Source organism: Bicyclus anynana, chromosome 26 (genome assembly GCF_947172395.1).
Source record: "Bicyclus anynana chromosome 26, ilBicAnyn1.1, whole genome shotgun sequence".
Classification (NCBI taxonomy): Eukaryota; Metazoa; Arthropoda; class Insecta; order Lepidoptera; family Nymphalidae; genus Bicyclus; species Bicyclus anynana.
The window spans coordinates 3,466,040-3,488,491 of record NC_069108.1 but is presented as its reverse complement, the minus strand read 5'-3'; the positions used below and the strand labels follow the sequence as shown (position 1 = coordinate 3,488,491).

General features: G+C 39.7%; 1 protein-coding gene across 1 annotated transcript in view; it reads left to right on the top strand.

Moving 5' to 3' along the window:
• LOC112051135 (unextended protein) overlaps positions 1–22,452 on the top strand; it is a 59,580-nt gene that overhangs the window by 24,674 nt on the left and 12,454 nt on the right. Inside the window, exons 5-14 of the mRNA XM_052889461.1 lie at positions 115–287; positions 1,322–1,438; positions 7,126–7,297; positions 14,240–14,431; positions 15,637–15,783; positions 16,586–16,726; positions 17,766–17,905; positions 18,617–18,743; positions 19,654–19,783; positions 21,228–21,324. Coding sequence (XP_052745421.1) covers positions 115–287; positions 1,322–1,438; positions 7,126–7,297; positions 14,240–14,431; positions 15,637–15,783; positions 16,586–16,726; positions 17,766–17,905; positions 18,617–18,743; positions 19,654–19,783; positions 21,228–21,324 — 1,436 coding nt within the window. The remainder of the gene's footprint in view (positions 1–114; positions 288–1,321; positions 1,439–7,125; positions 7,298–14,239; positions 14,432–15,636; positions 15,784–16,585; positions 16,727–17,765; positions 17,906–18,616; positions 18,744–19,653; positions 19,784–21,227; positions 21,325–22,452) is intronic.

Genomic DNA, 22,452 nt, shown 5'->3' with positions numbered 1-22,452 from the left:
ACTCGCGTGATTTTAATTTATATATTGCACGAAGTGGACGTTGAAATGCAATGTCAAAATATGTAAACTGAAGCCCAAAGTTAGCGATCATGTCTCAAAGAAATGTATATATAGGCAACGTGGCGGTGAACTCAACGTTCACGATTCTCCTGGATGATCTGACGTCCGGCCTGTTCGCGGTGATATTCTCCACGCTGGCCATCGTGCTGCTGGGCGAGATCACCCCGCAGGCGATCTGCTCGCGCCACGGGCTCATGGTGGGCGCCAAGAGCATCATGATCACGAAGGTGAGTCTCTACCTCCTCCTGGCTCCCTCCCTTTAATAGGGATGATGACAGTTTTTTAAATTGTATATAAATTAAGAGTATGCTAATAGTAAAGCAATTTTGTAAAAGTAACAGGGTATCTGCGATCATTACTTTCGGAGCTACAGAGATTTAAAGGGTCAGATTTGCGACGTTAGCACGGATCCCAGAAAAACGCCCCATACAAAATGGTACGAACTAATGACGTCGTAGGTAATCGTTCGTTTGATTTGTATGTGCGTTTAAACAAAATTACTAATATCTTTGTTATTTATGAGTTTATGTTTATAGTTCTTGTATTATAAAATGTCACATTTAATGTAAGGAAACTGAAACTGTATGAATTTTCATCTAATTACGATAAAATATTTTTAATAGATTTTGAAATTTTATAATCTCATTTATTTTGCAAATATCCAGACGATCTTTGCTTTTTATGTATCATAAAAATGAGAGCCGTCAAAGCCCAGTGGATATGACCTCTACCTCCAATGGGGATGATGACTAGGTTTGAATATTTTGATTTTTATGATACATTCGGGTAAATAAGGTCAATGTTAACTAATTTATACATAAAAAGCAACGATTGTCTGGATGTTTGCAAAATAAATGAGATAATAAAATTTCAAAATCTATTAAAAATATTTTATCGTAATTAGATGAAAATTCATACAGTTTCAGTTTCCTTACATTAAATGTGACATTTTATAATACAAGAACTATAAACATAAACTCATAAATAACAAAGATATTAGTAATATTGTTTGAACGCCCATACAAACCTAACAATCAGCGAGCCAACGACGTCACTAAATCGTGCCATTTTGTATGGAGCGTTTTTCAGAGATCCGCGGCAGCGCCGCAAATCTGACCCATTAAATCCCTGTAGCTCCGAAAGTAATGATCGCAGATACCCTGTTACTTTTACAAATTTGCTTTACTATTAGCATACTCTTAATTTATATTTATAAAACTGTCATCATCCCTCTTTGTAAGACATATTATAACGTTAACAGGCAGTGATGGCTCTGACGGCGCCGCTGGCGTTCCCGGTGAGCAAGCTCCTGGACTACTTCCTGGGGGAGGAGATCGGCAGCGTGTACAACAGGGAGCGGCTCAAGGAGTTGGTCAAGGTACATCACTACATTGTATGACTAGCCGACGTCCCGCGGTTTTCTCCGCATAGTTATGGTTCCCGTGTGAATCGTTCGTTATCAACCCATATTCGACTCACTGCTGAGCTCGAGTCTCTTCCCAGAATGAGAGGCGTTAAGCCAATAGTCCACCACGCTGGCCCAATGCGGATTGGCAGACTGCACACACGCAGAGAGAAAATTTTCTGGTATGTAGGTTTCCTCACGATGTTTTCCTTCACCGTTTAAGACAAGTGATATTTAATTTCTTAACATGAACAAAACTGAAAAGTTGGAGCTGCATGCCCCGGACCGGATTCGAACCCACACCTTCCGGAATCGGAGGCGGAGGTCATATCCACTGGACTATCACAGCTCTTCCCGTGAGAATACGGGTATAAAATATAGCCTATGACATATATGACATATGTGGTGTATATAATTTAAATGTGTGATATTATATACACCACAAACTATTTCTTTATGATATTAGTATGGAGTATAGACCAGCTCGCCCTCGTCTTTGTCTAGTTCTAGTAGATTTGGAGAAAATTGATTGACAACACGAGTAGAGGGAGATAGTATTACTGAGACGGGCAGCGTGACGTCAGGAATGTGTATTCAGCAATGAAAATCTTCGTATAGTTCCAACAAAGTGTATTATCACCAACAAAGATCGCGCTCGACTGACTACCAGACGACAAAATAATTACCGACTGTGACTCAAACAGTTTTACAATTCAAAATGGTTTCTGTATCTTACAACTACTTTTTAATTATACAGTTTTACGGCTTAGTCTAACATTATGAAATTAATATCATTATAATATTTAAATTAATTATAAAATGTAAATAGTTTACTTTAATCGTGAGTTTAAATAATAAAGCTAAAGATAGAATCTTTAGGTTTAGTCAAATCAGTATCTTATAAACGAAAAACTGTAATCATGACATTGAAGAATTATTATCAGCAAATAACAGACAATGTTTATGATAACATATAGATAGTGTTTTATATTTAGCTATTTTTAGTCAAAATCGAGCCTGGGGTGCTCCGCCGGTGAATCGAAATACATTAATACATAAACTACGTACACTTACCACAAAGATGAATAGACGCGCTTCTTGCGTAGTGAAAGAAAACTTAGTTAAGGTCGTTTATCACACTAAAACTTGAGTTTTATAGTCCCCGGGATCCCGTTAAAGTATTAGAATAAAGTTATGAGAAGGTTTAAATAAGTTTTTCCGTTGACCGTTCATTTCTGTTTTTTGCACACCGACACTTTTTCGTTTTCACAGATTCACACAAAATTTAAATGTCAAAACACAGAGCCTAACCAATATAAAATTTGAGAGGAATTATAAACTACATAGACAAAAATAATAATGATATAGATATAAATATGTGTGTTAAAACTAAACAGATAGTTTAGTATATTTATAGTTTGTTAGATGGAACTCGTAGGCCCTCGTTACAATAGCCCTTTAATGTTTCCGTTAACGTACTTGGACGTTAGCAACCCTAAAAACTTGTGAAAATATTGATAATTCGCAATTTGTAAATTGAGGATAAATTTTAAATTAAGATGTTTATTTGACTTACAAAAATCAAACGTTTTTACATATATTTTTCTATTAAACAAGCAGTTGCCAAAATAGTTTGCACTACAATATAATATTATCGGAACAAGTGTCTGGTAGGAAGCGAAACACCTGCGCCGATCTTGTTAGCTAGATGTATTTGTGTTACTAATGGTCTAAGAGCCGGCATTAGAAATATAAACCCTCATCTGTTATTCATTAGTGATAAGAAATAACTGATAGATAATGTTCACAGAGACACATTTCAAATAGGTTGTAGGTTGGTTGAAATTTTTCATACAAAATCTAGGAACCATAAACTAGATGAAAGGAAACCTAATATAGTTAAATAAGGCAGTTGACTCATATCAAATTTTATATAAACAATATTAATTTTGCATAGTAAGCATAATGGTCCGAAATATATCAATATTAATTAATTAAAGAGCCGTGATAGTCCAGTGGATATGACCTCTGCCTCCGATTCCGGAGGGTGTGGGTTCGAATCCGGTCCGGGGCATGCACCTCCAACTTTTCAGTTGTGTGCATTTTAAGAAATTAAATATCACGTGTCTCAATCGGTGAAGGAAAATATCGTGAGGAAACCTGCATACCAGAGAATCATTTTAATTCTCTGCGTGTGAGAAGTCTGCCAATCCGCATTGGGCCAGCGTGGAGTATTGGCCTAACCCCTCTTATTCTGAGAGGAGACTCGAGCTCAGCAGTGAGTCGAATATGGGTTGATGACGAATTAATAAAAATAAAAGACTTCTTGTCACAATGTACTAAACGTCAAACTAATTGTTTACTATTATTTTTGTCAATCGCTCCGTTTGAAAGGGATTTGTTATAGTGACGTCATGAAACAGACAAATATAGACCGTCATGGCCGACAGGCGTTTTGCCTCGTATTGTCAAAAAACTAAAGTTTTCATGTAAAATTAAAAAAGTAGTAGAACAATAATAAACGATTTAATTTAAGCTTTCATTTGACATATTAGACGACTAAATAGAATATACCCCATAGTTGCAGTGTGCTTTTTTTTTGGGTATATTCTATTAATTAGTGTAAGACTTTTTTAATAATTCAATAAGGGAAGGAGATTAAATAAACTTGAAAAATTAATCATTTAATCATGTTCGGCCGCAATTTAACCTATGTGCAATGTGTCAATGTGAATATTTTCTACTAGCTGACGCCGCGCGGTTTCACCCACGTGGTTCCCGTTCCCGTAGGAATACGGGGATAATATATAGCCTATAGCCTTCCTCGATAAATGGGCTATCTAACACTGAAAGAATTTTTCAAATCGGACCAGTAGTTCCTGAGATTAGCGCGTTCAATCAAACAAACAGACAAACTCTTAAGCTTTATAATATTAGTATAGATTATTTATTTCTTATTCGAATTAAATAACATATGAGGGTATATATTTCTTACACCGGATCTCGGACTATAACAATGTATGCCAAAACGAGACACTGTCTGCTTGTCTTGACTACAAACACTTAGGCCTCGTTCGGACTACTTTAGTATATAGTCGAGTACGAACAATGTTTTGATTTACCACCCAAAAATTGTTCGTACTCGCCTAAAATACTAAAGTAGTATGTACGGCCTATTAGAACGAAAGTCGACACCTTACATATAGGTCAGTCAGTTATCTCGCACTATATAGAAGCAATAATGCACTGCTTTCCCTGAGGACTCACTCACTGATGGACTCCGTGGCGCAGTGGTATACTCGGTGGATTTACGAGACGGAGGTCCTGGGTTCGACCACCGGCTGGGCCTATTGAGCTTTTCTTAATTGGTACAGGTCTGGCTAGTGTGAGGCCGCGGCTATTTATCACCTTACCGACAAAGACGGCCAAGCGATTTAGCGTTCCGGTACGATGTGTAGAAACCGAAAGTGCTGTGGATTTACTTCCTCCTAACAAGTTGCCCGCTTCCATCTTAGGCCTAGTTCAGACTAATTTAGTATTTTAGTCCAGTACGAACGATATTTTTGGGCGGTAAATCCAAAAATCGTTCGTACTCGACTAAAATACTAAAGTAGTCTAAACTAAGCCTTAGATGGTGAGATTGTAGTCAAGGACTAACTTGTAAATAATGTAAAAAAAGGACGCAGTACGAATCTGTATTGGAGAAGGAATTTTCCATTTTGTTATTCAAGGTTAAAGGTCACAAAAAACAGTGTATCGCGATTGTCTTGTTATTTATAGCTCCAATGGTTTTAACAATAACAACTTCTTTCATACCCTTTTATGACATAAATTGTGATATTTATTATTTAAACATTATCTATAACTAGCGGACGCCCGCGACTTCGTCCGCGTGAAACTCGATGTAAACTTTCAACAAACTTTCAACTATCTCTAACCTACCCCTACCCTACCCCTACCCCTTCTTTGCTATAAACCTCACGGAGCCCGAGATCCAACGAATCCAACGATCCAACGAATGCAAAACCGTGGAAATCGGTTCGTGCGTTCTGGAGTTGTAGCGTCAGAAAGCAAAACCCGACTTTTATTTTATTTTATTATTATTATTATTTTTTATAAAAAGAATCCTATGTTCTTCTCCTGGCTCTAAACTACCTCCCTGCCAATTTTCAGCTAAATCGGTTTAGCCATTCTTAAGTTATAAGTGAAGTAACTAACACGACTTTCTTTTATATATATAGACTAGCGGACGCCCGCGACTTCGTCCGCGTGAAACTCGATGTTAACTTTCAACTACCCCTACCCCTACCCTACCCAACCCCTACCTCTACCCTACCCCTACCTTACCTACACCCGCGAGTGTCATAGGCTATGTTTGATCCCCATATTCACTCGGTAACGGGAACTACGTAAATGAAAGCGCTGGGCGTCATATAGCGGAATTTCTGCGTCTTTTAGAAATTTTGTATTATCTCCGAAACTATTTAACTAATTAACATACTGTAAAGGGCAAATCTTATCTCCATAATATCCTTGTGATTATTAAATAATTTATTTTAATAAGGATTAAAGTTTAGTTGTATAAATAATGACGTAAACCTAAGTATATAAAATTAATAATTTTTAAAACACAAAAGGTACTATATCTCCTAATATATAGAAGATAGATATATGGTGTCGCGGACTTTTTTGTAGAACTTTTAAAGATACATAAAGGCTTTATACATTAATTTCAATTTTACACAATAGTTAAGGCAGCGCATGCGAATAAGTCTGTTTAAGAGGATGTTCAGTCCGACCTGTATGACAAAAACTGTGATAACTCAGCTAATATATATGATATCAATATAAAATATAGCCTATAGCACTCCCCGATAATGTAGCATTCTACTGGTGAAAGAATTTTTGAAATCGGACCAGTAGTTCCGAAGATTACCCCATTTAAAAAATGTGACAAACTTACAAACTTTACCTCTTTATAATATTAGTATAGATTTCCGTCAATTGATGTATGTCTTGCTGGACCTCGAGAACGGCTGGCTGAAATATTTACACAGTCCAGGGAACGTTTAAAAGATGATAAAATATGGAATAAGGGTAGGGGTAGAGTAGGGATAGAGTAGGGGTAGGGTAGAATATAAGTCAAAGCGAAGCTTGACCAGGTTCGCTAATTTACGTACAATTGCATATACTCGTATCAAATACATTTATTTAATAATACCTCTGGGCCAGGCCTCTCATTAAAAGCCTACTGGACGCCCGCGTCTTTGTCCGCGTGGAAATCAATGTAAACTTTCAACCCCTATTTGTGGAAAACTTTAGGAGTTCCCCTATTTTATCCTCTTGAGGGTAGAATTGATCAAAATCGTTTCTTAGTGGATGCCTACGTCATAACATCTACCTGCATGCCAAATTTCAGCCCGATCCGCCCAGTGGTTTGGGCTGTGTGTCAGTCAGATCACTGTCAGTCAGCCGGTCACCTTTGAGTTATATATATTTAGATATAGGCTAATGGAGCTTCAACCCACAACGCTAGCGGAATATTTATAATGTTCTTATCTCAATCTAATCTTTATTTTCTCTTATTCCTACTTTAAATTGACTGGAGTGTATTAAAATAGTTATTTAATTGCTCGTTAAAAGTTGTATTTCCGTGCCAGGTGACGACAGACGTGAACGATCTAGACAAGGACGAGGTGAACATCATCTCCGGAGCCCTGGAGCTGCGCAAGAAGACCGTCTCGGACGTGATGACCAAGCTGGAGGACGTGTTCATGTTGCCCATCACCTCCGTGCTCGACTTCGAGACCATGTCGGAGATCGTCAAGTCCGGTGAGTGTTGGACGTGACATGGATTAGGGGAACATCATCTCCGGAGCCCTGGAGCTGCGCAAGAAGACCGTCTCGGACGTGATGACCAAGCTGGAGGACGTGTTCATGTTGCCCATCACCTCCGTGCTCGACTTCGAGACCATGTCGGAGATCGTCAAGTCCGGTGAGTGTTGGACGTGACATGGACGAGGTGAACATCATCTCCGGAGCCCTGGAGCTGCGCAAGAAGACCGTCTCGGACGTGATGACCAAGCTGGAGGACGTGTTCATGTTGCCCATCACCTCCGTGCTCGACTTCGAGACCATGTCGGAGATCGTCAAGTCCGGTGAGTGATGGACGTGACATTGAGGTCATCATCTGCGGAGCCCTGGAGCCATACCTTTCAGCAGACTCAAACGTGATTACAAAAATAAGAAAACTAATGTCGAACAAAGGTTATGATTCACAGCATTTGTCAGGACAACTTAATTAACAAATCAAACTGTAACCTACATAAGACCCTAGAATGGCAGAGAATGACCTTGAGTGAAGTCACGCACTTGTGAACGTTGTGTGTAGGGTTAAAGGATCCTTTGACTGTTAACAAACACTCCCCTTTTCCACTCAAGTCACTCTCCCCGCCTATTCCAAGTAACCCATAAAGAATTACACAACAAGAGATGTGGACGGCTCGAACGCCACGAGCACACTGAAGCCGTCCGTACCGCAAATCGTTGCAACGCGGCGATAATCTTCAATACAAATCGTGTCAGGAACTTAGTCATAAAAAGGTAACCAACTAACAGTCAGTAATATTAGTCACAGATTAATCAATAATAGGCAGATGGAGCGTATGGAATACGACGGAGTCGTAGCCGCTCCAAATACAAAACTCAAAAAAGAATACATTCTCGAGTCAGTACGACACGAAGCGTCGCATCAGTAACATTCAATATTATTTAAGAAAAATGGCGTCTTATGTTTTTAAATATTTTAAAAACTGTTCACAAAAACTAAAGAAATGATATGGAATATTTTTTTACTGGTAATTATTGATTATTATATTAATTTACGTAATCTTGTTAGTGATAAATTTTGAAATATAAATTATGAAAAAAGTTTGTATATCCGGATGTCAAGGAGACGCGTGACATTTGTTTTTTTTTATGGGTTGTGCCGGCTTCACCACGTTTTATGTCAAAGTCAAAGTTCATTTATTTCAAATAGGCTTAGTTTACAAGCTTTTTCGAAACGTCAGGTAATAATATTAAACTTAAGATAATGGTGATAGTAATCATTCGAAAACTTAAAATGAAAGTTACGAGGGTTCCAAACACGCCTTGGTCCGAGAAGAGAACGAGAGAACTCAGCCAGGTTTATCCTTTTTTAGTTTATCACCATTTAACAATAGGTATATAAGTAGCCTGTCATGTAATACATTTCATTTACAAGAAATTTTGTCGTTTACGTAATCATTAACGCTATTACGACTTTTCTATAAGCTTAGTGCCAGTGGTTTCATGTGGCAGTTTATTATAAAAACGTATGCAATTGCCCTTAAAATAATCACTAATTAAAGACATTTAAAGACTGACTCTGTATCGTCTTTAATCTGTGAAAATAGTATGGATTTTACAACAACAATAATTAAAAGCGAGTTACGAACATGCGAACGACAGTCTCTAACACCCGATATAGAAAACTAATTTTGGAGTCTGGAGCCCTTCCAACGTCGCCGAAACTTGAAATGTAAACTATTTCATAACACTACACAACACTGTATACTCATCATTTTAATAGCCCACTGCTGGGCAAGGTTCCCTGCCTATATAAGAGGGGATATGGAGCTTATACCCACCACACTGCTCTAATTGCGGGCTTATAGTTATAATATTATTAAACTAGCGACCCGCAACTTCGTCTGCGTGGAAATCGATGTACGAGTAAAAAAATATGGATAGACAAAAAAATGGTTTTTAAAAAAAGAAATATTTTTGGTTTCAGTATCGATTATATAATGCCCTCCAACAAAATTTTTTAAAAATATCTTCAATGTACAAAATTTTACCTGTTACAGTTTTATCCTTCCTACTATATTATAAATGCGAAATTTTGTATGGATGTTTGGATGTTTGTTACTCTATAACGCCGCTACTACTGAAGCGATTTAGCTGAAATTTAGAATGGAAATAGATTTTACTCTGGATTAACACAAATGCTACTTTTTATCCCGAAAAAATCCATGGTTTCCCGAGATTTGCGAAAACTGATGATTTTGATGATATGAATGTTTGTTACTCTTTCACGCCTCGACTACTTAACCGAATTAGCTGAAATTTGGTATTGAGATATATTATAGCCTGGATTACCACATAGACTACTTTCATCCCGGAAAAATGCATGGTTCCCGCGGGATTTGTGAAAAACTGAATTCCAGCTCGTCTAGCGTCCGCTAGTTATAAATAGCATTTTGAGATAATATTTTGTTATTGTTTTTTCGTATATACAAAAAAGCATGAACGTAAAATCTATACTAATATTATAATTATAAAGCTGAAGAGTTTGTCTGTTTGTTTGATTGAACGCGTTAATCTCAGAAACTACTGGTCCGATTTAAAAAAATCTTTCTGTATTAGATAGCCCATTTATCGAGGAAGGCTATAGGCTATATATTATCCCCGTATTCATAGGGGAACGAAAACCACGCGAGTAAAACCGCGCGGCGTCGGCTAGTATCATCATAAACCTTATAATTGTACTAGCTGACGCCGCGCGGTTTTACCCGCGTGGTTTCTGTTCCCGTAGGAATACGGGAATAATATATAAACTATAGCCTTCCTCGATAAGTGGGCTATCTAATACAGAAAGATTTTTTTAAATCGGACCAGTAGTTCCTGAGATTAGCGCGTTCAATCAAACAAACAAACAAACTCTTCAGCTTTATAATATTAGTATAGATTTGAAACTCGCACATACAAACAAACATCGCTACAGAATAACACTACAGCTATATATTATTGTTTTTTCGTTATATCATAACATACATACATACATACATACATACATACAATATTATATCATAAAAGGCATGGACGTAAAAATATTACAATAAATTTTGAGAATAGTTCGCGCCGACCGGCGGCCTTGGGGCGGCTCCAAAATAATGTGATGTGACGCGTGTGTTATGAAACTGTAACGCTTTCAGGAAGCGATACGTCACATGCGATACGAGGGACTGTGCGAGCTAGACTTACCTCATTTTGTGGAGGAAGTTCGTCAGTTTTGACCTTCTAATACAGGTCCAGTACTTACAAGAAGGTCCTAGCCCTGTAAATAATGTCAAATGTAATCTTGATTATTGATTAATATTGAAAGAAAGTGATGGTCGACCTCCCACCAGGTGGATTGACGACATCAATCGAGTCGCATTGATTCGCTGGATGCAGGTCAAAGGACAAAAGGTCTATGTCCTGCAGTGGACGTCCATCGGGTGGTATGATGATGATTGATATTGATTGAGCCGTGATAGCCCAGTGAATATGACCTCTGCCTCCGATTCCGAGGGTGTGGGTTCGAATCCGGTCCGGGGCATGCACCTCCAACTTTTCAGTTGTGTGCATTTTAAAATATTAAATATCACGTGTCTCAACGCGACGTGTCAAACGGTGAAGGAAAAACATTGTGTGGAAACCTGCATACCAGAGAATTTTTTACGACCTACGTCGCCGATTGCAGTCAGCGAGGTCTCGGCGGCATCCAACGGCACTCGACTTGTTACTAAGTGTTCATTTACACGAGCGGCAGCTGCTACCGACGACTGCAGTCAGCGACGCTGTCGCCTGCCGACTGCAGTCGACTCCTGTTGGTTGCCGCTGAGACGTCGATAACTGCAGTCGGCGACGTCGTCGCCTGCCGCCGAGACGTCGCCGACTACAGTCGTCGGTAGCAGCTGTCGCTCGTATAAATGTACACTTAGTAACAGTTGATGGTGATAGTGGTAGATGGTGATAATTATAGTCGATAACTAATATGGTCTGACAAACTTTCAGCCTTCACAAAATGAGGTAAGTCCAGCTCTCGCAGGTTGATGATAGTGAGTGATAGTGTTATATGTTATCGATCACCTTTTGTTGATCGACCAAGGCTGTATAATAATAGTAAATAGCTATCTTTACTTATAATAAATCTGTAGAGAGGTCAATTTTGTACATTATATTTATTTCCAAAATAACTATCAGCGGATGATTAGTGATCGATACTGATGCCAAAAATGCAATCAGTAAAATTTTTTGTCTGTCTGTATGTTCGTTATTGAAACAAAAAGTACTCGACGGATTTTAATGAAACTTGGTACAATTTTTCTTCATACTTCTGGGCAGGGTATAGTATACTTTTCATCACGCTACGATCAATAAGAGCAGAGCTGAAGGAAAATGTTGGGAAAACGGGAGAAGTTACTCCATTTTTACAGCGATACTACTGTAAGGGATGGATTAAAGAGGACTAAGGGCGGACGAAGTCGCGGCCGTCCGCTAGTCTATACTAAAATATAAAGAGCCGTGAAAACTCAGTGGATATGGCTCTGTCTTCGATGCGGAGGGTGTAGGTAGGGTTAGCTAACTTGTTAGGAGTATGATAAAAATCCATGCCCCTTTCGGTTACACATCGTGCCGGAACGCTAAATCGCTTGACGTTTTTGCCGGCAGGGTGGTAACTAGCCACGGCCGAAGCCTACCACCAGACCTCAGTCAATTTTAGAAATAAATATTCCTAACCAGATTTACCAGTAAGCTAAATAGGCTGGAGTCTAGGGCGGCAGATTTTAGAGAGCGGCAAATTTGACCCAAATATTTTTTTCTTCTACAGAAATAAAGAAACGACGCGCCTACCTCCCCCCTTCCTTCTTCCTCTCCCATCTATCCTCCCCGCTCCCCCTCTAGCACCCCTCCCCCTTCCAGCACAATGCTGAGCTGGAACCTTTTTCAAGGTTGTGCCAAATATGACATAGTGGTGTTCTGATGCTTAGACTAAGCGGTTTGAGTATTAAGCACTACAATTATTGTATTAAGCGGTTAAGTGTGGCCCAATTTTTGAAATAAATGTTTTTTCTTTCTTTCTTTCTTTCTTTCTTTCTTTCTTTCTTTCTTTCTTTCTTTCTTTCTTTATGAGCACTACATTGATCAGAGTTAGAGAGTAATTTTAAACTTGTATTACAATAATGAGGAAAAATAAATATCTGTTAATATTTTATATCAATGGAAACTTCTTTCCTCATAAACATTTCAAATAAAACGTGACTGATGGGACGTTTGGACGGAACGTTAAATTTATGTGTAAATAAATTACGTATGAGTACGTGAGCCGTGATAGCCCAGTGGATATGACCTCTGCCTCCGATTCCGGAGGGTGTGGGTTCGAATCCGTTCCGGGGCATGTACCTCTAACTTTTCAGTTGTGTGCATTTTATGAAATTAAATATCACGTGTCTCAATCGGTGAAGGAAAACATCGTGAGGAAACCTGCACACCAGAGAATTTTCTTAATTCTCTGCGTGTGTGAAGTCTGCCAATCCGCATTGGGCCAGCGTGGTCTAACCCCTCTCATTCTGAGAGGAGACTCGAGCTCAGCAGTGAGCCGAATATGGGTTGATGACGACGAAATTACGTACTTCTTGTATACTACTACTGCTTGTATGACTCATGCAAGTCTACGTTATGTAATGTTAAGTTACTACCAGTGGCGTGCCATAGATGCAAAAATGCAGTGCTTACTCTGAGGCTCATTACAACGCTGTGTTGCGGAAGGAATTTTACATTTTGCACAATTTTTATGTATAGTGCATACCCTGGTTAAATATACCTTGTGCACGCCACTGGTTGCTACATAGTAGCCGACGATCTGCAGTTTCAACGGCTTGGTTGGGAACTAAGCAGTTGAAAGTGCAGGTCAATGGCCGGATTCCGGATAACATAAAATTGAAAATTTTGTAAAACCCAAATGGTCACGAAATTATTAATTACTCTCTCGATCAAGTAATCAATATTCTCTTGCAGTGCGCTTTCATTTGAGACTTCACTCGAGTGTATTTTCAGGCATTCGGTTATTCTTCCCCACTTTTACCTCCCCTAGGACTTTTAATAAAAACAATAATAAAATCCTTTATTCAGCCAAAAAAGAGAAATTACAATCTACTCGTCGTCGTCATCAACCCATATTCGGCTCACTGCTGAGCTCGAGTCACCTCTCAGGATGAGAGAGGTTAGGCCGATAGTCCACCACGCTGGTCTAATGCGGATTGGCAGACTTTACACACGCAGAAAATTAAGATAATTCTCTGGTATGCAGGTTTCCTTACGATGTTTTCCTTCACCGATTGAGACACGTGATATTTAATATCTTAAAATGCACACAACTGAAAATTTGGAGGTACAAGCCCCGGACCGGATTCGAACCCACACCCTCCGGAATCGGAGGCAGAGGTCATATCCACTGGGCTATCACGGCTCTCTCAATCTACTCGTACTAGCATTATAAACTAATTAAAAAATATTAAAATTACTTAAGAATGTACTTAGCATAAGTTAGTCTATTAATACTTAAAAACTATTAAACATTTAGCTGAATGGGGCGCTGTCTCAGCTCTATGCTACAGCTGAGACACTGTAGTGCTGATTTTCAGGCATGACCCCAGGGTAAGCTCACGGACCTATCGGTAATGCGTTTGCGTCGTCGGTAAAATGATAATTGAATCTATTACTAATATGTAAAGCTGAAGAGTTTGTTTGTTTGATTGAACGCGCTAATGTCAGAAACTACTGGTCCGATTTGAAAAATTCTTTCAGTTTAAATAGCCCATTTATCGAGGAAGGCTATAGGCTATATATTATCCCCGTATTCCCCGTATACCAGGAGCCAGGCGAGTGAAACCGCGCGGCGTCTAAGTAATATAATATGTTCGCCAGGCTACTCCCGCATCCCGGTTCATGAAGGCGGGCGCACCAACATCGTCACGGTGCTCTTCATCAAGGACCTGGCGTTCGTGGACCCGGACGACAACACGCCGCTGCGCACCCTGTGCCAGTACTACCAGAACCCCTGCAACTTCGTCTTCGAGGACGTCACGTTGGACGTCATGTTCAAGCAGTTCAAGGAAGGTAATACATCGTCACGGTGCTCTGCTTAGAGGGCCTGTGGCCTTTTATTCATTTGTTTTTTTTATTTTTTTTGGCAAAAACAGTCATTTCAAAACAATACTTGTTGGAGTATAATGGATTTCACATCAGAAGCGGTTGTCTGCAAAACACAGTTATTGTATGAAAGTCTGGTGTCAGGTCTAACATTAACAGAATGTTACCAATAAACCCTGAGTGACAGAGAATGACCTTGAGTGGAGTCACGCACTTGTGAACGATGTGTGTAGGGTTAAAGGCGCCTTTATCTAACACTCCCCTTTTCCACTCATGTCACTCTCCCCGCCTATCAAATAACAACAGAGGATTATTATCCAACAAAGGTGTAGACGGATCGAACGCCACGACAAGAATGAGCTAGACCGCCCCAGCGGTCTCTTATATCACCAGCACTCGGTCTCCCGCTACTCCTCACCTAGCTTCGTACTATCTCGACTCATGACGATACGAGCCGACCGATCAAATAACTTACTCGCGCAGACATACAAAAGAAAATACAATAATTATAGACAATACACTTCAGAAAAAGTACATTCCTTATTATGTATCACAATGTACCATTCAAACCATAAGTCATCATGGTCACATCGATTGTTGTCGTATTTTCGTTTTTGTGGTCATCTAACATGGTTATTTCTACGAAACGACCTTGATTACGCCATTTTACATCAAATGGCAATGATGTTTTGTTTTATGACGGTGATCTAACATGAATATTTGAAGAGAAATACGTAAATACCAGTTTTTTTGTTAAAATACTTGCTATTTCCACTACTGTACTAATGTAACTTTCCGTAAAATTAAGATATTTATGTAATTTAGTTTGAAAAACAATGTTAGATATTTGCTAAAACGAATATACGATGAAAAACGATTTAGTGACTAATTATATAAACAGTACACCGAGATACATAATAACCCTGCTGATTTGTCTGTCTAAAACCAAATTATTCATACTCAAATCTCTTGACATTATAGAAATAGATACCAGTTTGTGATTTCTTTAATGATTAGACCTCTTTAATCCGGTCCATTTCGTTTTGTTTTTTTTTTTATTTTTAGCATAGTTTATATTAAAGTTAATCTTTATATTAAAGTAAAATTATTTTTCTTTGTAGATAAATCATTGGTGTTACTATTACAACTATGCCATTTCTTACATACCTCAGGTCACAAAGGTCACATGGCGTTTGTGCACCGCATCAACAATGAGGGCGAGGGAGACCCCTTCTACGAGACCATCGGCCTCGTCACCCTGGAGGACGTCATCGAGGAGATGATCCAGGCTGAGATCATCGACGAGACAGACGTGTTCAGTGAGTTCCACATCATCATTATCATCATCATCATCATTATCATTATCATCTTAATCATCATCACCGTGATTATAATTAATATAGTTTTTACTAAGTTCAAGCCTGGAGATGTAAAACAATGTCTTCTTACATTGTTTTATTTTTTAATCTCGTTACGTTACGTATAATAAAAGAACTGAAAATCTCTATCTGACTAAGTTTTTTATGTGGACAATTTTAATCCACACATTGTATTTCACGTAGTATGCACATATAAGATCGTTTACAGGATCATTATAACTCGTAATCCAGGATCCGTCATGATTTATGCTGTATTTAGCAACTGGGCCATTCACGTAAAGTTTAAAGAAAATAGGATCTGTCGATCCTCCCTGCTTTACGCCACACTATAATTTATTTTCTTTAGATAGTGAATTTTGCCATCGAAAATGGAATACACATACATATTTTAAAACCTCTTTATCTTAACGTCTATTTTTTTTTTAACTTTTCTCAGAGAAGCTTTGAAATTAAACCGACCGGACCAACTTAAAAAGTTCTTTCACCAATGGAAAGCTACATTATCAGAGGGCTAACATAGGGTATATTTTATTTCCGTATACCCACAGGAACGGGAACTACGCGGGTGCCACATCAAGAATACAGCTAGTACGTGGGTAAAATATAACCTATGACGCTCACAATTAATTAGTGAAAGAATTTTCAAAATCTGTTTAGTAAATCGAGAGATTACCTCCTACAACCTCTTTTTAATATATTAGTATAGATTAATCAATATTCGTAAACCATGTGCCTCCAACAGTGGACAACAGATCGAAACGTCGCCGCAACCGTCCCCAGCACAAGCTGCAAGACTTCGCCGCGTTCGCCGAGCGCCACGAGAACCAGCGCATCCACATCTCGCCCCAGCTCACGCTCGCCACCTTCCAGTTCCTTAGCACAAGTGAGTGTTGGACGTCATATCGTCATCGTCTTCGTCATCATCGTCATCATCGTCATCATCGTCATCATCGTCATCATCGTCATCGTCCTCGTCTTCATCATCATCGTCATCGTCTTCGTCATCAACGTTATCGTCATCATCATCATCATTGTCGTCGTCATTATCGTTCTCGTCATTATCATCATAATCATCATTGTCGTCGTCATCATCGTCGTTATCATCGTCATCATGGTTATCGTCGTCATCTTCATCATCGTTATCGTCGTCATCGTCGTCGTCATCGTCGTCATCATCGTCATCATCGTTATGATCATTTTCATCGTCATCATCGTCATCGTCCTCGTCGTCAATGATGAAAATCCACACTCCTTTCGGTTTCTACACGACATCGTACCGGAACGCTAAATCGCTTGGCGGTACGTCTTTGCCGGTAGGGTGACCTCCGTTTTGTCAATCCACCGCGCATACCACTGCGCCACAGAGGCTGTCTTCCTCTTGTGTCCATTTGAATATATTGATTTTTATGAGACATTCGGGTAAATAAGGTCAATATTAACTAATTAATAGGTAAACAACTTTTTCTTTTTAAATGAGTATTGGGATGTTTGAAAATAAACAAGATTATAAAATTTCAAAATCGATCAAAAAATTTTTAACGTTTTTAGATGAATAATTTTTAACTTCCTTACATTAATCAATATCAATTCCTTACATTAGTCAATATGACATTTTTCTATATTTGAACTATAACATAAACGCACAAATAACAAAGATATTTGTAATTTTCTTTGAACGCCCATACAAATGTAGCGATATCACGCATCGACAATGTCATACATTCTTATCTTTTATTATGGGCCGTTTTTGAGCAGCATCGCCGCAATTCTGACCCTTTAAATCCTTGTAGCTCCGAAAGTAATGATCGCAGTTACCCTGATACTTTTCTTTACAAAACTTTTTTTACTTTACAAAATTGCTTTACTATTAGCATACTCTTAATTTTTATACAATTTAAAATTTATCATATGCCCAATTCCAGGCGTGGACGCGTTCAAGCCGGACACGGTGTCGGAGACGGTGCTGCGGCGGCTGCTGCGCCAGGACGTGATACAGTACATCAAGCTGAAGGGCAAGGCCAAACGGGAGCCCAGCACCTACGTCTTCCAGCAGGGGAAACCGGTATGTATGGAGTTTCTGTTGCCAGTTGTTTGTTAGGCAGCGTGGACACCGTCAAGCTGCCAGCCGCGTTTGTGATTTTGTGCAATAATGGATTGTTGTAATTATTAATAATATTTTCTGTTGTTATTATTGATCATAAATTATCGGGCAGGGAAGGTGAGTGTTAATGCATTCTAAAGGGATCCCTTAAACCTTCTTTAGGTCACAAGTCACAAGTCCTGGGACCTGCTCGAGATGTTTCCTCTACCACAACATGATAGTACATTCACTGTCGCTGCTACCCATCACGTCACAATAGTTTGTGGTGTTGTAGGGGGCAATCTCCGAATCTACAAAACTGATTTCGAAATTTTTTTTTACCACAGAAAGCCACAGTTATTTATGAGTGCCATTTATGAGTGGCTGTATATTGTCACCTGGTGTGTATTCTCACAAGAATGGAAACTACACGGGTGAAACTAAATTTATGTCACTTGATTTTTTATTTTTTAGTTTTTTCAACTATGTATTAATTTTAATTTAACCTATCTTTTGTGCACGATGTGGCTGGCTACCTTTAAGTAAAATTATATGTTTTGTATTACCCTAGTATTAAAAAAATTTGGTTCCATTTACATATGATTTTGTTGGTGGTCCAAATAAATAAATAAACAAGCAAGACGTCGGCTTGTATCAGTATAAATGGAGTATTATACTATATTCATGTTCTAGGTGGACTATTTCGTGCTAATACTGGAAGGTCGAGTGGAGGTGACGGTTGGTCGAGAGAACCTGGTCTTCGAAGCCGGACCCTTCACGTACTTCGGCTCGCAGGCTCTCACACAAAACGTTGGTGTCGGTGAGTGAACGAAATAACCGGCCAAGTGCGAGTCGGACTAGCCCACGAAGGGCTCACCATCAACAACCCATACTCGGCTCACTGCTGAGCTCGAGTCTTCTCTCAAAATGAGAGAGGTTAGGCCAATAGTCCACCACGCTGGCCCAATGCGGATTGACAGACTTCGCACAAGCAGAGAATTAAGAAAATTCTCAGGTATGTAGGTTTCTTAACTATGTTTTTTCTTCACCGATTGAGACATGTGATATGTAATTCCTTGAAATGCACACAACTAAAAAGTTGGAGGTGCATGCTCCGGACTGGATTTGAACCCACACCCTCCGGAATCGCAGGCAGAGTTCATATCCATATCACAGTGAAAGGTGCGCATAATAGGTTGCGCACGAAAACGTAACGCTGTCATTTGTTCATCGAATTTTACTGTCCATATTTTTTTCATACCGGGGGCTATGTTACAAAGTACTATTCAATTAATTAGGGTAGGGGTAGGGGGTAGTTCAAAGTTTACATCGAGCTAGTACCTTAGACCATTAAAAAGAATGGACCTGTTTCGCACCCAAATTCACCATTTATTCAGTGCATTTTATTCAGTACTGGCTAGTACTGAATAAAATGCACTCGACTTTAAGTAATAAAACTCTAAAATGCAACAAATCATTGAAAATTAAACGAGAGCTACATGTGATTCCCAAGATTTTTTTTTATTTTTTTACAAGTCAGCCCTTGACTAAAATCTCACCTGATGGTAAGTAATGATGCAATCTAAGATGGAAGCGGGCTACCTTGTTAGGAGGAGGATGAAAATCTAAACCCCTTTTCGGTTTCTACACGACATCGTACCGGAACACTAAATCGCTTGGCGGTAAAGGCCATCTCCGTTAAAGGCTTTAATATAATTACATGTTTCCAGCGGAGTCCCCGACCCCGTCCGCCATGGGGTCGCTGCAGAACATCAACATGGAAGCAATGCTGCGTCACACCTTCGTGCCGGACTACTCGGTGCGTGCCGTCACCGACGTGTACTACCTAACTGTTAAACGGTAATGAAACACAACTTTAAATGTAAAAAAAAAAAGTGTGTGTCAGCTCCGACGCACGAATGGAGTTTACTCTTTCAAAATTAAAAAAAAGTGTATGTGACCCGCAGCATACACTATGTACGTCTCAATACTAACGCCTGAAAAGTGAAAGGTGCGCAACCGAGGTGCAGCAGCGTGCGTACGGTGAAAGGTGCGCAGAATAGGTGTCAAACGATAATGTGTGTGTGTGTCAGCTCCGACGCACGAATGGAGTTTACTCTTTCAAAATTAAAAAAAAGTGTATGTGACCCGCAGCATACACTATGTACGTCTCAATACTAACGCCTGAAAAGTGAAAGGTGCGCAACCGAGGTGCAGCAGCGTGCGTACGGTGAAAGGTGCGCAGAATAGGTGTCAAACGATAATGTGTGTGTGTGTCAGCTCCGACGCACGAATGGAGTTTACTCTTTCAAAATTAAAAAAAAGTGTATGTGACCCGCAGCATACACTATGTACGTCTCAATACTAACGCCTGAAAAGTGAAAGGTGCGCAACCGAGGTGCAGCAGCGTGCGTACGGTGAAAGGTGCGCAGAATAGGTGTCAAACGATAATGTGTGTGTGTGTCAGCTCCGACGCACGAATGGAGTTTACTCTTTCAAAATTAAAAAAAAGTGTATGTGACCCGCAGCATACACTATGTACGTCTCAATACTAACGCCTGAAAAGTGAAAGGTGCGCAACCGAGGTGCAGCAGCGTGCATACGGTGAAAGGTGCGCAGAATAGGTGTCAAACGATAATGTGTGTGTGTGTCAGCTCCGACACACGAATGGAGTTTACACTTTCAGATCGACTGTCTAAATAGTGTATGTTGCCCCGCAGCATACACTATGAACGTCTCAATACTGACGCCTGAAAGATGAAAGGTGCGCAACCGAGGAGCAGCAGCGTGCATACGGTGAAAGGTGCGCAGAATAGGTGTCAAACGGTAATGTGTGTGTGTCAGCTCCGAAGCACGAATGGAGTTTACTCTTTCAGATCGACTGTCTAAATAGGTGTATGTTGCCCCACAGCATACACTGTGTACGTCTCAATACTTACGCCTGAAAAGTGAAAGGTGCGCAATGGAGGTGCAGTGGGCCGCAGCGTGCGCGCCCGACAACAGCGTGCACATGCATGTGCATGCACCTATCACCGTGCGTGCGTGGCAGCGCACGGTGAAAGGTGCGCAGAATAGGTTGCGCACAAAAAACGTGACGTGACGATTTTACAGTCCTTATTTTTTTCATACTGACTGGGCTATATTTATGAAAAAAATATTTGGTTCAGATGGCTTAGACCTATTAAAACTATACCTGAGAATTTTCTCAATGCGGCCGCATAGTGGATTAGCCTAACCTCTCTCATTCTGAGAGGAGACTCGTGCTCAACAGTGAGCCGAACTGTAATAGTATTTGTACCGTCAGATCTCTGTACTTGGCGGCCAAGAGGGCGACGCTGATGGAGAAGGGCGCCTTGTCGAAGGGCGCCACAAACGAACAGTTCGACACCGAAGTCGATAAGGTCAGTCGAATATGTACTATATAATATATCCTACTAATGTTATAAACGCGAAAGTTTGTATGGATGTTTGGATGTTTGTTACTCTTTAACGCCGCTACTACTGAAGCGATTTGACTGAAATTAGGAATGGAAATAGATTTTACTCTGGATTAACACATAGGCTACTTTTTATGCCGGAAAAATCCATGGTTCCCGAGGGATTTGTGAAAAACTATCGTAACTATCGCGGGCGTCCGCTAGTAATTATATGTTAAGTTCTGACGGCCTTCGTAGCGCAGTGGTATGCGCGGTGGATTTACAAGACGGAGGTCCTGGGTTCGATTTCCGGCTGGGGCGATTGAGGTTTTCTTAATTGGTCCAGGTCTGGCTGGTGGGAGGCTTCGGCCGTGGCTAGTTACCACCCTACCGACAAAGTCATACCGCCAAGCGATTTAGCGTTCCGGTACGATGTCGTGTAGAAACCTATAGGGGTGTGGATTTTCATCCTCCTAACAAGTTAGCCCGCTTTCATCTTAGATTGCATCATCACTTACCATCAGGTGAGATCGTAATCAAGGGCTAACTTGTAAAGAATTAAAAAAAAAGTCTTTTTGTAAGCAAACCGAACTAACGCTATCTTGTGCCAAGTTTGTTGTATGTGACGTATGGGTTTTAAACTAGTCGGACATACTCCGACCTAATATCACGTAAGTTTTATGATACTTTATAGTCGATCGTTATCGAAAGTACCTAGTAAGCTAAAAACTGAAATTCCAAATGCTACTTTTGTATGAAGCTCACAGAGCAATGGAGGAATTTATTTTAAAATATTTGCTCCAACATCTTTTAAAATATTACTAACTAGCGGACGCCCGCGACTTCGTCCGCGTGGAATTTAGTTTTTCACAAATCCCTCGGAAACCATGGATTTTTCCAAATAATCCAAATAATTAATAATTCATATATCCAAATTTAAGCTAATTCGGTTCAGAAGTCAAGGCGTGACAGAGTAACAAACATTCATATCATCAAAATCATCAGTTTTCGCAAATCTCGGGAAACCATGGATTTATTCGGAATAAATCCTAGTAGTAGCCTATGATCCAGATAATCCAGAGAAAAATCTATTTCCATTATAAATTTTCGGAA